Source organism: Dioscorea cayenensis, chromosome 7, assembly GCF_009730915.1.
Source record: "Dioscorea cayenensis subsp. rotundata cultivar TDr96_F1 chromosome 7, TDr96_F1_v2_PseudoChromosome.rev07_lg8_w22 25.fasta, whole genome shotgun sequence".
Classification (NCBI taxonomy): Eukaryota; Viridiplantae; Streptophyta; class Magnoliopsida; order Dioscoreales; family Dioscoreaceae; genus Dioscorea; species Dioscorea cayenensis.
This window is the reverse complement of record NC_052477.1, coordinates 1,710,079-1,726,779: the sequence shown is the minus strand read 5'-3', so window position 1 is coordinate 1,726,779 and position 16,701 is coordinate 1,710,079. Positions and strand designations below refer to the sequence as shown.

The following is a 16,701-nucleotide window of genomic DNA, read 5'->3' as shown; positions in this document are numbered from 1 at the left end:
ATTAAATTATTCATTAAAAAAATTCAGATATGTAAAAAGTATTAATAAAAAAATAAAATGAGGATTCGGATCCCTTCAAAGGGATCTGAATCCACTATCATCCCCTCTTGTCTTCAACCTTAGTTTTGCGTACCCCAATCACAAACAAATGTCGAGACAAAGGCACCGACGATCTCCACCCTCGTGACGTCAGCAATAGCAAGACTCTCCTTGCCCGCCATGTCCATCCTCGTGACACCGACAATAGCGAAACTCTCCTTGCCCGCCACTGCATGGCGTCACCCAAAGCTTCTTTGGTCAGGTATCTGTTTCTCTTGTATCACTCCTTTTTCTTTGTATGGTATGCCATTTAGATGATATTCTAATATTTATCTGATATTATTATTTTTTTTTATGCAGATCCAAGACTTGTTGAGATAAATATTATTATCTGTTTCTCTTGCATCACTCCTTTTTCTTTGTTTTTTATGTCTCTTTCTCTATCAATGCCATTTAGAAGAGAAAAAGAAGTTTGTTGTTGAGCTTTAGAACAAGTGGAGACAAAATTCATCATATATAAAATCCAAGCCTTGTGTCCTGTTTTTATTTTCAACAATGTTGTAAGCATAAAGGACAATGAAAATTATGTTAATGTAAAGGTTATTCTATCAAGCTGTAAGCATATTTGCATTGAGTTAACAACAGTTACTGAACAACAACAACAACAATTAAACTTATATTAAACTTATAAGAAACCAAAATAACAACAACAATTAAAGTTGTTTTAAGAGTGAATATCTTCCAATATCACAGTTAATGAACAAAACATTGGAAGTCATCAAGTATTAGATAGTTCTATCTCAGACAAGCATACACATTCTCCAAAAAAAGCAAAATATCTTACAGTCTGAGCAGTTCCTACTTTCAAGGCTGAGGGTCTTCTGTAAGCACATCACTTGTCATGTTCCATTGTGTTGGTAAGTCAACTTCTTCTATTGTGGAGCTCATCAAGTTTTCTCCAGTTTGGTTGTTGGTTGTTTTAATCTTTGCATTCCTTCTAGCCTGGCATCACAAGCAAAAATATATATATACATAAATACATACATAGTACTCATTAGAAGTAAATTTTAGTACAAAATTAGAAGAAATTTTACAGCCAATTCTGCAGCAGTAATGAAGCTTGAACCATGTGGAAATTCTCTTCCGACAATTAATTCTCCAATATAAGCACCCTACAACATTGAGAGAGTATACTGTAACCCATAGACATAGTTAAATTTAGTACAAGAACAACACCTATGCAATTTCAATCATACAAAACATTTCAATCAACCAGCCTAATGAACTCTTTTGGCATTCAAATATAGGACATTTAGCATAAATCATCAATCCTAAAACATAATTGGCTCACAAGTATACAACAGAAATCTTTTGGCATTCAAATACAATGTAACATTAATCCAAGTGTAAAGTAATAGAACATTTAGTCATATAATTATATGACAAGTGTAAATTCTTAAACATCAGGACAAATAATTTCAATTCTTCATTAAAATGAAAAAGAAAAAAAAATTAACAAGTAGCACTCACTTTTAAAACAGTGAAATAACTAGCATCAGAACTCCTCCTTGCTTGTGAAGTAGCAGCTACCTTTTCTTTTCCTTTGGCCTTTTTATTCTTACCTTGTTGTGCTGTCTGACCACTTGCACCAATGGCAGATGATGTGGCCTACATAAATAGAATGAAATGAAGAAGATAACATGAAATAAGGATTACATAGCTGGTACTAATTTAATAAGAACTCACAACATAATTTGTTTTAGGACAACCCCTCCTCTGTGCTCCTTCAAAGATGACAAACTCCACACTTGAAGACTCTGCCTTTCCTAGATAATTTTGTAGTAGTGTTGCCTTTTCCTTCCATAGGTTCTCTCCTCCTCTTCTTTTTTGGTCTACCGGGCATCCTCTTAGGTATATATGGTAATAATGGTCTTTCATCACTACTTGGCCAGAACATTCTACTTCTAACTGGATTAATATTGAATTTATATGACTTAAGATAAGTTTCTCTCTTGAACCAGTTAGAGACAAAATTAAGAGGATCTTCCCCATGGTATGCTATTGCAGATAGAGCATGCTGACAAGGGATACCAGATTTATCCCATTTCTGACAAGTACAACTCTTACTTGCCAACTTGACATCATAGCTTTCCCTGACATGCTGCTCTGGATCATACCACCACACCTCGTGACTTGCAGCACCATTCCATTCAACCTCCCATTTTCCACATTTGATCATTTCTTTCTCTATCTTTGCAATAATGTTAGGTCCACGATCTGATTTCCACTTGGCAACTTGTTCTCTTTTTGCAACTAATCTATTCATGACATATCTCCTGATTTCATCCAGCATGGCAATCACAGGCTTGCTCCTAACTTCGACCAGAACTCCATTGAAAGTCTCGCACATGTTATTGTCAATTGTATCACACTTGACAACATTATTGAAAAATGCCTGGCACCATCCATTTATAGGCCACTTCTCTACCAAATCCTGAACTGCCATTTCCCCTCCTTTCATAGCTTTCATTCTATCCAACTGCTTCCGCATCTCAGGCTGGGAAGTGCATCTAGCAATTATCCAGAACTGAATCTGCAATTCTTTACCTGGGTGTTGCTTACCCCATCGTGCATAAATGTGTCTTGCACACATTCTATACTCGATAAATGGCATAAGTGTTGTAACTGCATGGATCAATCCCTACAACATAATAATAAAGTTAGACAATGAAATTTGATATAGCTTGGTAATTACATGGATTTTATTGAATTTGCATACCTTTTGCATGTCACTAACAAGTGACCATCCAAGCCCCTCTCCTATGCAAAGATCTGTACTCAAGTATTGAAAAAACCATGTCCATGTCTCAGTGGTCTCCTTATCCACAATTGCCCATGCAATGGGGAACATGTGATTGTTCCCATCTCTCCCTACTGCAACCAACAACTGTCCTTTCATTATTCCTTTTAAGAAGCATCCATCAACACCTATAAGCCTCCCCGCAACCAGACTAAAAAAACCTTCTTTAACAGCATTCAGGCATATGTATACCCTCTAAAATATGGATAATCCATTGGGGTTTTTTTTTCTCAGATACAACCACTACATTGCTGCCATGATTTGTTTCTTTTAGTTCCATTACATAATTATTCAACACCCCAAAATCTTCTACAAACTGTTGTTCAATCCTCCTAATTGCCAACCTTTTAGCATTCCTACAAACCTTGTCAGTAATGAACACTCCTAGCTCCTTCCTCACCATTGTCTTTAAATGTCTGGGCTTAATAAAAGGCATAGAAGCTATAATATCTCCAAATCTCCTAACAACTGTAGAAGCTGTGACTCTTTTGTTCTTACTGGTTCCAAGAATGCATGAATGTTCAGAGACATAATTTTTAACAACATACATTTTTTTTGTGCTGCACCATGAACACAAAATTATCCAAACACAACCCTTTACAGAACATCTGGCTCTTACCCTCTTTCCATCATTTTTTACATACTTGAATTGAAATCCCTTCTTCATTGAGAAGTCAACAAGTTGATTCTTGAACATTTTCAGTTCTTTAAACCTAAGATCAATTCTAAAATCTTTGATAGGCTTGTGAGGATCAAAAAGGCTATTACTTGATTTGTGTCTGACTGCGTCATCTGCTTCAGAACCCTCACTAGTGTCTGAATAACTTCCGGGATCTGAGGAATCAATGTAATCAGATTCATAGCCACTAACTTTTCCACTGTCAATTGCCTGTGATGTATCTTCATTCTTAGAAAATTTTCCACCTTCAGAGGTCCTTCCTTCCTCCTCATTATCACTGAGATCAGCATTCTCAGTTATTGTTTCCCTCAATTTAATATATTTTGTGACTTGATGCCTAGCATTTTCCCTTTCTTCATCAACATCTGAACTATAGTTAATAATCTGCTCATCTGCCAGCATATTCTCATCATCTTCAGAACACTCCCTCTCATTGTCATTCTCCAAACCCAAGTCAACATCATTTTCAGAATCAGATAATAGGACATTTGGCATTGTTTTTTCATGGTCAACATCTAAAACTCCACATAGATGTCTACTTTGCAAGTACTCCTCAATTGTTCAACTAAGGCCATCACCCCCTCATCATCACAAATCTCCTTCAATTCAACCTCCTTGTCTATGAAGAATAAATTCACCACCTTTTTAATATCATAACCTAGCTCCTTAAGATCTCCTATTAAGTCCCAATAACAAAGCTTATCTGGGTCCACAACAAATTCCACCATTGTTCCATTGTCATATCTAAAATCTCTATCTTTAACCAATTTCCCTCCATGATGGTAGTTAATAAGATAAGTATCACAAGCAGCCATACTATTTGCAATAGAAAAAAAATGCAAAACAATCAAAATTCCAAGTAAAAGAACAACAATAACAACAACTATAGTTAAGAACAACAATTCAAGAAATGGAATAAATTACTGTCTTTCAAATTTTTTAAGTATGTGCACATACATAACATATCCACTTATAGCATATTCAAACTATCAACTCAAGCAAACCTAAATCAGGAAGGAATAAAATACACTTAATATAAAGGAACAAGTTACTCTCAATTCAAGAAAATACTAACTCAAGAAAAAAATCATGCTTACCTGTAATACCCTAACTTGCTAGAGGGAATAGCTAGCCTACAACTAAGAGTGTAAATTTATACTTGCATGATGTAACAAACTAGAAGCAATCATAGGGAAGAATGGAGACATTAACAACATTAAAGGGACCAATTAGGTATTTTCATCATTAATGTATACAATTGAACCAGAACTTGAAAAGTGTAGATGCTTTGCAAAGATTCCTAAGTTTCACCACATGATCTATTATGGTCCCCACCCATCATTTATGGATTGCAAGGTTATAATTATACTGTGCTTACACATGTACAAGGTGATCCTGCTTATGATTGTCACATGTACAAACAACCACAACATGACACTACATCAAGCATGAATTCATAAGCATAACTCTTATAAAAAAAAATGAGGGTCCTACCATACCACATCCATAACCATCTATATACACATCCACATCCATCCATAGTTACAAAATAAATTGGCCAGATTAGGCCTAAATGACAGACCATTCACATAAAGGAAACAGACGACAAAGATACCTAGCGAGAGAAGACACAAGCTAGAAGCCCAGATGGGTGAGGGGAGATCCTCAGGTAATAGGCCACGAGGGTGGAGATCGGTGGGGGAGATCGTCAGGGCAATGTATCACGAGGGTGGAGATCGGCGGGGCTCAAATTTAGGGATTTTGAGAGATATGGGCAAAGATGGAAGGGATGATAGTGGATTCAGATCCCTTTGAAGGATCCGAATCCTCATTTTATTTTTTTATTAATACTTTTTACATATCTGAATTTTTTAATGAATAATTTAATGTTAATGTTGCCACATCAGCGCCAGCAAACGGCCTAACCAACGTCTGTTAGATGGATGGACCAAAAAGTTAAAAATGTGCAAATACAGAGACTAAAATGACAGATTTTATTTTAAGAGAACTAAAAAGACAGAAAATGCAAAATACAGTGACTAATTTGATATTTTGACCTATATCAAAACTCGAAAGGCAAGCAGCAAGCAGCAAGCAAACACAAACTCGGTGACATAGTGTCCAATGATAACCAGATATGGTTCATGAAGTAATACCAACACTCCTAATTCACAACACGACAGAGATCTAAAGCTAATTATAATATATCTCAATAGCCTAAATTTAAAGATCCACAATTTCAACAACTTCAACAAGACCAAGAAGGATTTAGCTAAATGGTGTACAGAAACAGAAGTCCATCATGCTTCTGAACATGTTGCTCGTCCAGTCCCATGAGCAGGGTAGGCCATTTTTACCTGCCAATAATTACACAAGCAATATTAGAAACTAAAAGGAGCATTTGGTGCATTGATTGAAAAATGTCGTTTAAAGATTTCCCGGACCCGGATGGGCTCTTGCTACTGCTAGGGCTCCTCCGCTTCCTCGGGCTCTCGCTCAGTCTTTTATCACGCCGGGGCTGCATACAGCTGAAAGCTCAGTTGCATGGATCATGATGAAGAAAGATAAAATAAGCAGTAGAGTCTACATACTGAGGTTTCAGGGGATCTTGAGCGGGATCTGGATCTGCAAAAAGTTACAAAAATAACTCAATGAATAACTCATATCATCATGCTTACTGTTGCTTTAACACTTTTGATCCAAAGAGCCTTGTCACCTCTTCCACGTCAAAGGCACCACATGGAAGAAGAGAAAAAACAGTGTTCAACACGCATTAAAAACATGAAGCATAATATAGATATAGAACAATACTAACAATGAAACAAAAAAGAAATGATCATGGAAGTATCAGCACACAGATGTGTACTTTCAAGCACATATTTGTTTTTTTAACTCAACCCACCAAAATCCAAATTGGGATCCTCAGCTCGAGTCCTATTGATGCACTTATAGCACCTGTTTCTATCACCAGGAGCAACCTTCCTGCTTCTTTCGTGTCCTATAAATGATTCCTACACCCAATTAACTTCAACGAGTCTGGGGAACAAGGAAATGGTACAAAGAAATGAGCCTTTTTGGCTTCATCCAGCAGTGCTTATCCATGAAACAGGATGCTTTCCCGCAAAGAACAAATTGTGTGGATATGTGCACCAAATCCCATCAACTTCCTAATATGCAATCCCCATATCGCCGCATAAGTCCAAATCTAGAAGACAAAAGAGGCAGCTTTCAAAAAACAGAAAATTATTAACGAGCAACCTGGATTTTACCTAGTTATCACTTATCACCCATTCACTCTTAATGGAAGATTCCAACCAAAGAAGAGCTAAAAAACCAAACTATAAAGACTTGCAACATAAAAACCAAGCACCAAGCCCGCTCATTTTACTCTCTTTGAAGACATTATTCAAAGATAGAAAGACACAGCCCATTTGTAAAGAAAAATAAAATCACAATATCCCAAACAGTTACTGATTAGTATTTGCAGTGGCTTAATCATAAAATTTTTTATTTGCAATTTCTTGGTCTTCTCATGCCAAGCTACACCAGGTTAATTAATGTTTGGAAGCATAACTACATAAAAGAAAGAAAGTATTCTTTCCCCCTAAGTATGCTATTTTAGCCAATACTATATGCTGGCAGGATATCAGTGGTCACCTGAACTGGTAAAATTATGTTATTTACAGACCATCTAAGGTAGCTTTCAAACTTCAAAGAATGATGCACAACTGATAAAAAGGCCAAAGCCACCAAGTTCATTGTCAATCAACCATCAAATACTCAAAAAAATAAATAAATAAATAAATAAAAGGAACCAGCAGCATAAACAACATCTACCATTTCACTCATTGACCTAAAGAATGTAACTAAACAACTGAAACTTCACGATAATCAGAGCAATGATAAGGCCAGAATATTCACCTAGCATGAAAGTCATAATGAGCCCAAGTCCCGCCTTTTTCTAAAAACATTAGGCTTTACTCAAAGATGACAAATATCAAAAGATGCACAAGAATCTAATTCATCCACTAAATGAATTAAAACCTATATCATCAGAGTAAGAGATTTCACTTAGTTACTCGCCCAACCCCACCTTCACTCTCATGAGACAGAACACAATTTGGACAGTTCAGTCAGTTCTGTAAAAAAACCTTTAACCTTTTACCTGAATCCCCAGGCAATCAGAAACAACTTAAGTGATACACAAAACAATCAAGCACACTTACATTGAATATTAACGCTTACATAATTATTGTATAACCCAAAACAGATGGATCAAACTCATTTTTAAAATGGAAATAAATAAATACCTTGACCGAGAGGATACAGATCTTGAGCGAGACCTTGATAAAGAACGGTGCGATGACTTCACTCTTGGCGACTCGCTGTACATCCCTTTGTCCATGTTAAGGCTGCAAAAATATAAACAAAAAAGGGACAATTGAAAAGTATGTCAGACCTTCTGCTCCTGCTCCTGCTTCGGCTGTAACTACGATAACGTTTAGGGATGGGGCTTCTAGATAAAGAGCGACTCATGCTCTGGCTTCTAGACAAGCTTCTCCGGAAATCATACTCCTTCACCTACAAAGAAAAATAACAATATGATGTACCATATCTTATACATTCAGCAGGAGAAAAGCTAGAACATGTTAAAGGATGATACTCTTATGTATGACCGAGCAAATGCATTCCGAAACTCAGAGTCATCAAGTTTCCTGATCTGGAGATATGGAGACAGAACCAGACAGTTGAAAGAAGCGAAACAAAGAAGGCACCCATTAGGAAAGCATAAAAAACGAAAAAATTATGACTAACAAAAAATGAAGACAAATTTATGAGGCATCATAAAAGTTAAATACCGCATATTTCATGTCATCATAGTTTGCATATTCTACAATTCCAGTGGTACCTGCAAGTGGATAAATAATGGTACTAAATCACCGCATATTTCTAAATCACTACATTTCTAATAATTATTAATAATTAAAGAAGCATCTGTCACAAAAAAAAAAATGCCCAAAAATTAAAAAAGAATCAGTAAGAAAGGGATGTGTAGGATATAAATGAGAATATAAAACACACAAGCATGAGGCCATGCGCGCGCGCGTACACACATGCACGTGCACACTCATGCAAAACAACACTTCTAACAATTAAAACAGTATCAGTCAGAAAGGGATCTTAAATGGGCATGTATACTGTAATCATAATTGTCAGAGGCGTAAGGTGCATCTAGGCACACGGAGTCCTAAGGCCTAGGAGCAAAGCGCAAGGCGTAGGCATGCAATTAAGAGACACTAGGCGCACTATTTAAAAAAATTGAAAAATAACTTTCATGCTATATGATTTAAATTTTTAGAATGCCCTAAAGATTAATATTATAGAAGACATAAAACATACATAATAACAAACAAAATAATTTTCAAATGTTCAATACAAAATGCAATAACATGATATAATACATATATTGAGTCCTAAGTTCTAACCTGAATAAATAAAATCTAGTGACTATTATCAAAATCATCAAGTCTATCATCATTATCATCACCACCAACATCATTAATTTTCTCTTCAAATTTATCACACTTCATCTAAATAATTGTCTCCAAAATTTTCTTCCTCATTATCACAATCTCTAAGAATTAAGAGGGTACTCAAACTAGCAAATGTCATATCTTTCCCCTTAGATGGCCCCAAATTGAAGTGTTGAGCTTTGTGTTCTACTTGGATGTGGTTGCCTTAATTTTAAGTGGATTTTGATTGCATGTTTTACTTTTAAGTAGGCTCCTTTCATTTTCAATCATTTTCAATCATTAAGATGTGTGGAAAAGATTAAAAGTCAAAATAAAACTAAGAAAATGTAACAAAATTGGTAGATGTTATGGAGCCGTGCCTAAGATCCCTTTGACTGTTGTGCCTTGCGCCAGTAGGTGCACCTCTTTGACAACTATGACTGTAATAAAAACTTCATAAACAAGGTGATGAATAAGTCCATACCATAGGCCTAAACTTAGAAAGATCTTCACTAGTCATTGTTACATCCTTGTCAATCAAGATGGCATGAGCATTTACAAGCCCAAAAGCCTCTAGTGGAGATGCATTTCCATAATTAAATATATATATATATATATGTTCATTGCCCAAGAAACTCGACTGGGACACCAACACAATGCAGCAGTTAACTAACAGGTTCACATGGTTTTAACAACTGAAATTAGAAAAAATATGAGACTACCAAAAAGTATGTCCATGTAATGTTTGTAAGTAGTGACTCAAGTCCAATAACCACAACAAATAAGCAATATCATTGAACACATTATCATTTCAAAAAAATTTATTTCTAATGGGAGCCATTAGGGAAAATTTCAGAAGCTTTTAGAACAGACTCAATCCCTGGTTGCTAACAGAGCTATGTTTTGTTGACGTCAAATCAGAGATGATTTAATAACCACCCTTGAAAGCAGGTCATTTGGGACGTCAAGATTTTCTAATAATTCCACACCCAAATCAGGATTCCAGTGCATCATTTAAAAACATCTCAAACAGACCCTACACCCAACAGAAGCACCAAGATTATTGCATTTCCATGAGAAGAAAGTAGACAAATATTAGCTAACGCATCTTAGCATGCAGCCATCCCCAATTTTCAAGAAGAGAAAGCCAGATACAGAAGAACAACCATGTATTCAGTAATTCCTTAAATTGTTAAACAAAGGCTCTTTTGCCGAAGTCAAATTTTAAGTGACAAACATAAAGTAAATTGAAGACAACCAACTTCACTTGTAACTAGTAAGTTCTCTTCCAAATAATGAGATTTCACTTATTCAAACTTAAAACTAAAAATGAACTCACCTCTACTATCATGGTACACTTGGGAGAAGCAGACATCACCACCTCTACGCATATGGTCCTAATGACAGGGTATATAAAGAAAGCATCAGAATAGCACATGCTAAATTTGGAAAATGAAGAAGATCTAACCAGAAAGCAAACAAAGCTTACTTTAAGGTCTTGCCATGAGGCAGATGATGGAAGACCAGTAACCAAAACTGAACAACACAACATATGACAAATCACATTAAGTACATTAACATACAACTTTTAAATAACAACTGCAGAATTACAATCCAGAACATACCACGGTACTCTGAATGTCTAGAGACACCTCCACGGCCACCTCCACTAGTGCTGTAACTACTACGGCGCTCAAAGGACGATGAATGGCCTCTTCCTCCATGAGCCAGTTCCACCTGCATAAGACAAATACTTTAACCAAGAAAGAAGAAAAGGTGCAAAACATGAATATGAAGATTCAAGCTTACACGCAATCTATGGCCATCAAAACTATATCCATCACGGCCATGAATAGCTTCGTCAGCATCATGAGAATCCTCAAACTATATGAAACAAGACCACAGACACAGAGTGAAATGTAAATGAAAGAAAAGCAACAAACTTAATTAAGATAACAAACTACAAGAAATTGCTAAGTAATTAGCCCTCTGCATAAGGTCAACCAAGGATCATAAGTCATTGGTAGCAAAGTTTCTCAAAGTAATTTAAAACAATTTACTAAGAGGCCAATACCTCAATAAAAGCATAACCTGGAGGCCTTGGAGGTATCTTCAGATCAATGTCGATAATGGGTCCATACTGGAAGAAAACAGTTAGAAGGAATCAATGGTTACACATCCAGAAATATAGCTCAGAAAATACCAGTCTATCTGGGATTTGATAGAACATCATTCTACCTAGAAAAATGTAAAATAGTAGATCAAGCTAGAATTGGCCACTTCTCATAAATTTAAAAATACATTTTTATCACACATGACAAAAAATCAAAGATGTTAATGTTAATGCACAGTAATAGTTCTAATTACTAATCAATCAAAGCATATTTATCATTAACACAGTCATTTGCTACCTAGAAGTCAGAGCAGCATCCCTAAGGGTAACACTAAAGAAATTAATATGTATCAAGATAGCATCACCTTTGATACACTTGACAGCTGCTTAATAAGAGTTGAATGCTAGTGTATTGAACACAAGTATAGCTAAAGCACACTTAAAAGCACAAGGTACTAGATCTGCTTGGATAGTAAAATAAACTTATATTCATGCCAAACGCCATTCCTTTCCAAAAGTCTTTTCAGGAATGTACTCAATATCGACGGTGCAGATCCAACTTCCTTCAAGAAACAATATAATGTCCAATACAACAAAAGGGGCAGACATCTAAAAACCTTGGTACATAATCTATGTTGTCAAAAAACAAGAATTCTTGCAACTTACTCTCAGCTGAAACAAAAGACTGACAAAGAATAAATATTATCACAAAAAAATTAAAAATCTTGAGGTCACATTAAAACAATAGATGTGTAATAGGATACTTTAAAACTTCAAAGAAAGCAAAGATCAAAAGCAGTGGCACAACAACCTTGTAGAACAGATCTTCAACTTCCCGCTCCCGAATATCTCCAGGAAGATTACCTACATATATGGTGCGACTCCCACGACTACTCATGTTTCCTGTCACACCATATAAAATATATAGAAACTCAACAAAACCAAACCAACAACATAAATCAACAAATTATTGTCACGTTAAAATAAGGAAGCAACAAACAAACAAAAGTTCATGGCTTTAATAAGAACACCAGAGCCAAAAAGAAACTAATCTGATGAAAACTAATAACACAAGATTCTAGTAGGACCCATAGCAACAAAAGCAATAATATAGCGCAAAACCCTTGAAATTCAGGCACAGCCTAAAAAGGAATATTTTCAAGATGATGCTTTTCTTAACGCGACTTACAGGATTTTAAATTACACAAATTCGTAGCACACATCCCTAAGATGATTTAATGATCAGACATCAATTGACAGAAAAATTGCAGTAAAAACTTGGAGAATCAAGACTAAAACCCTAAAGATAAAAGTCCAATTCAAAAGTAACCCAAAAATTTCAATAAGTTGGATATACAGTGAAAATTGCATAAAAAAATCACCTGAATTCATAAGATGGAACAACATCCCCACCAAAGAACATCAAAATTTTACAGTAAAACACCATGCTACAATAGAATCACGGAAATAAACAAAAAACCCCTAAAACAGAATGGTGAATTCACTGCGACCCCTAGGGTTTCAAGAATCCAATACAAAAACAAATAAAAAAATTCTTCAAAACCCAACAACACGAGTCCTTCCAGTGATCTAAGAACAACAAACCAAGAAGAAAACCTATAAAAATCAAAGGGAATCGATAGAAGAGAAGGATTCAAGAACGAGATTACCACGACCTTCGGAGAGGAAGAGCAACGAGCAGAGCTTTGGCTTCCAGAGAGTTCTAAACGGAGAGAGCATTAGGTGTGTGTATTTATAAAGGAAGGGGCTAAGGGGCAAAAGTGGAAATTTGAATCTGCGCAAAGCCCAGATGACCGTAGATCTGATGTTACTTATCTCGAGGCATTGGTTAGATGAATTGTTTTCATTGAAAATTACTGTTTTGGTCTTGTAAGTTTTTGGGAAGTGTAAAATCTTCAATTTTTAAATAATTTATTAAAAAAACACACACACATTCATTATTCCATTGAGTTCCATTTTATTTTATTTAATAAATTTAAAAAAATAAACATTTCCCTGGTTTTTGGGACTGTGACATAAATTATAAACTGAGCCCCGTATAAAATTTAATTGACAAAAGCTGATCTCTTATTTTCTTTAAACCAAATTATCTATTGTATTTTACATTTGATTTTGAGTTAATTTTTTTACTAAAAATAGAACAGTAAAAAGCTCTAAATAGAGCAAACTAACAATATAAAAAAAAGAGCAATGATTATTATAACAAATGCTAATGATATCTTAAAAGCAAACATTACAGAAGATCATCCATCCTAAACAGGATAAAAGTGACTTGAGGGGTTAAAATGCATTAGTAATGTCGAGTAAAAATTTTGGTTAGTTATCTAGTATTATTATTATTATTATTATTTTCATTGACTTTTGATTTGTATCTTTTTACTTAATGGACACTAATTTTTTTTAATCGAAAGATGACATGTGAGATTTCGGCAAATGTAATTTAACCTGTTGAAAAGTACACGTCAACCAGAGATAAACCAAGTCAGCAATAACCTGACTGCCAAAAAATACACGTCAACCAGAGGTAAACCAAGTCAGCAACATCCTTCACAGCATGCCATATCATCTGAATTTTCATTTTAATATACATTATTTATGATTTGTAAAAATTATACTGAGCTAATAACTTTTTTTTATCTAACACTTGCACTTGTCTGTGCACTGCCGAGTGATTTTACCGCAAACAAGTATTGTTTATTCTCAATATTAATAAAAATAAAATACATTTATATTAATCTTTTAACATAATTTTTAAATAATATTTTTATTAATATTAATGTCTATAAAATTAAGAAGAATGTTCCATAGATCCTCCAAAGTTCTACTGCAGCTGTTCCTGCCTTCATCCCTCTGCTCATCGCCATCAACTCCGAAATCTCTGATCATCTGGTAATCCATCCTGCCATCATCCTCTTCGACTTCTCGCAATTTGTATCACTTTTTCTGAAGAATTTGGTGCGGAATTTGCTCAAATTCATCTTGTTCAGGTGTTTTGATTGAGACTTCAACACAGAATTGGGTGAATGATATTCAGTTTTTAGATTCAAGTTTGAAATTCAGTTATTTAATCAGAATTATTGAAAGTTTCTTTCTTTTTGTGAGTTTTGATGCCCTAATTGGTGGGCATCTAGGTTTAAATTTCCACTAGAATTTGATGTTTGAGGGCTTTTGTTTGATCATGGATAGTAACAAGGATGAAGCTATGAGATGTGTTCATTTGGCAGAAGCTGCGCTGAAATCTGGTGACAAGCAGCGAGTTTTGAAATTCATAAAAATTGCTCAGAGATTGGACCATAATGTTCCAATTTTTGAGCTTTTGATTGCTTGTGAGAATTTAAAGAGTGCCAATTCCACTTGTGATGCCAAAGAAATGATATCTGATTACAGTGGAGAACAGGTTAGATTGGTTAGAGAAATCAGGAGGAATAATAGTGATTGTTATTCAATACTTGGAGTTGATAAAAGTTGTTCTTTTGAGGAGATCAAGAAAGCATATAAGAAGTTGTCTCTTAAGGTTCATCCTGACAAGAACAAAGCTCCCGGTTCCGAGGAGGCATTCAAGATTGTTTGTAATGCTTTCAAATGCTTGAGTAATGAGGAATCTCGGTCACATTATGATCAAGTTAGTTGTCGCAAGGCCAATGGGTTTAATTATGATGATGAGTATGCAAGGAAGAGTAGGAGGAGAAGGACGGCTGCAAGTTATGATGTATTCGATGAGAATTTTAATCCGGATGAAATTTCTGGATCATTTTATTATGGTACTAAGAATAATGTGTTTCAAACTCGACAAGTTCATCGTGCAAAAACAGTTCCCCGGCGACAAGGGGAACAGATGTTTTATAGGGATGTTCTCTTTCTGATTGTCTTACTTCAGACACTGTTTATCTTTCTTAGTCTGTTGTTATTCCTCTTTTCTTCCTCGGAGCCACAATATTCAATTCGAAAGACATACGCGTATCATGTTCCAATGCTCATTGAGAAACATGGTATAGAATATTTTGTCAAGTCATCAGATTTCGATCACCAATTCCCTCATGGAAGTGATGCGAGACATAAAATTGAAGAGAATGTTTTGAAGAGTTACAAAAGTCTGCTTAGACGGAATTGTCATATTGAACTACAACGGCGTCAAAGGTCGAGGTTTTCTTCATTGCCACATTGTGATAGGTTACAAAGTCTTGAAGCAACATAAAGCTCCAATAAGGTGACCTTCTTTTTAACCTTATTTTTTTATACAATTATTCGATGTCATGCTAATCAAAACAATGGTGATGAAATACACATGCTAATAAATGCTTCTTGCATCTGCTTTGTTGTATAGGACATTGAAGTCAAAATCATATGAACTATTATATTTTTGGAAATACAACTAGTGCCATCAAAAACTTTGGATCATCATCTTCCTGCTTCCTTATTTCATGATCTTGTGAGTATAATGACCTGTATGAATGGAATTGATGCATCATGCTATCTTTGAGTGTGTAACCGGTCCGGTATTCATTGCTTCACTTATTGGCTATTGCAATGCCTTTCTGTTGGAGATGTTTTCATCTAATTACTAGAATTAGAGGATCGATATTGTCGTCTCTTGTTGCCTTTGTTTAAATTTGGATCCCATGTGTTCTTTCTTTGTTTTTGTAGTTTAATTGCATGATCATTGTTGTCCAACTTTTGATGTATCATGGTAAAAGGAAACTGCATTTATAAGAATTGATGTTAGTGTAGATGCAATAGAATGATCAGCAATGAAGAAGGAAGTAGTGTGTTTGCATACCCTTGAATAGATGTAAACATTTGAAAATGTTTAAATTCCACATGAAAATGACTCTAATTTGAATTGGAACCTTTGAAAATGTTTAAATTGTGTGATTAAATTCCTTTTGAACCTATTGTGACCTGCTTAGTTGGATGATAAGAGTGTAGTTTTTTTATTTTTCTTTTTTAACAATGTGAATAAGCCATCGTTTTCTAAAAGTCAAACACTCGATCTCACCCTTTTCTCAAAATTAAACACTCGACCTTCTGCATGAGGGTTAAATGTTTTACTACTCGGCTATAGCAGTGGTAACAATAAAAATATGACTTTATAATTATTCTTTTAATTATTAAATTGAGAAAAAAAATTATGTGAGTTTATCAAACATCGAGTAATTAATAATGACCAAAATTAAATATTTTGATATTAAATTTAAAATATAAAGTTTAATTTTTAAATATTTATATTTAAAAAATTAACTGTTATAACATGAGTTTGGTACTTGGTAGATTATTTCAAGGTGAAATAAGGTACTTTCATCAGGGAAATGGGGGGCAATTTAGTCTTTTACTTGTCTTATTCTTTCTTTATGGTCTAAAGTTCAATGATGAAATTATCTTTAAATGGCTTACTCTTGCTTTTTAAAGTTTAAACTTTAAACGTTAAAAACGACTCTATATTGTTTTTCAAATTAAAAATACTCCCATAATTTTTTTT

The 16,701-nt window shown here is 34.8% G+C and overlaps 3 protein-coding genes across 8 annotated transcripts; 1 reads left to right on the top strand and 2 right to left on the bottom strand.

Moving 5' to 3' along the window:
- Positions 1 to 787: 787 nt before the first annotated feature.
- On the bottom strand, positions 788 to 4,073 carry LOC120264742. Its single transcript, XM_039272566.1, has 8 exons — positions 3,544 to 4,073; positions 3,244 to 3,459; positions 2,819 to 3,050; positions 1,984 to 2,740; positions 1,786 to 1,865; positions 1,570 to 1,707; positions 1,134 to 1,211; positions 788 to 1,041 (listed from the first exon to the last, which is right to left on the bottom strand). The coding sequence occupies exons 1-8, from the start codon at positions 4,071 to 4,073 to the stop codon at positions 904 to 906; spliced, it is 2,169 nt and encodes a 722-aa protein (XP_039128500.1). The 3' UTR covers positions 788 to 903.
- A 1,482-nt stretch (positions 4,074 to 5,555) lies between these two features.
- LOC120264899 (serine/arginine-rich-splicing factor SR34-like) lies at positions 5,556 to 12,917 on the bottom strand. Of its 6 annotated transcripts, XR_005537583.1 has the most exons (15): positions 12,881 to 12,916; positions 12,016 to 12,107; positions 11,166 to 11,231; positions 10,901 to 10,975; positions 10,717 to 10,828; positions 10,581 to 10,627; positions 10,431 to 10,488; positions 8,438 to 8,487; positions 8,242 to 8,298; positions 8,038 to 8,159; positions 7,889 to 7,963; positions 6,481 to 6,783; positions 6,170 to 6,296; positions 6,023 to 6,096; positions 5,556 to 5,935 (listed from the first exon to the last, which is right to left on the bottom strand). XR_005537583.1 is itself a non-coding variant. In XM_039272788.1 (14 exons), the coding sequence occupies exons 2-14, from the start codon at positions 12,100 to 12,102 to the stop codon at positions 5,932 to 5,934; spliced, it is 861 nt and encodes a 286-aa protein (XP_039128722.1). In that variant the 5' UTR covers positions 12,103 to 12,107; positions 12,878 to 12,917; the 3' UTR covers positions 5,556 to 5,931. The 6 variants fall into 6 exon arrangements, 3 of the variants coding, with proteins under 3 accessions (XP_039128722.1, XP_039128721.1, XP_039128723.1); XR_005537582.1 differs by having other exon boundaries at positions 6,170 to 6,783; XM_039272788.1 differs by lacking the exon at positions 6,481 to 6,783 and having other exon boundaries at positions 6,170 to 6,203; positions 12,878 to 12,917.
- Positions 12,918 to 14,055: 1,138 nt separating this feature from the next.
- LOC120264409 (chaperone protein dnaJ 49-like) lies at positions 14,056 to 16,409 on the top strand. The gene is made up of 2 exons (XM_039272221.1): positions 14,056 to 15,432; positions 15,550 to 16,409. Exon 1 carries the CDS (start codon positions 14,380 to 14,382, stop codon positions 15,418 to 15,420), a length of 1,041 nt encoding a protein of 346 aa, XP_039128155.1. The 5' UTR covers positions 14,056 to 14,379; the 3' UTR covers positions 15,421 to 15,432; positions 15,550 to 16,409.
- Positions 16,410 to 16,701: the final 292 nt, after the last annotated feature.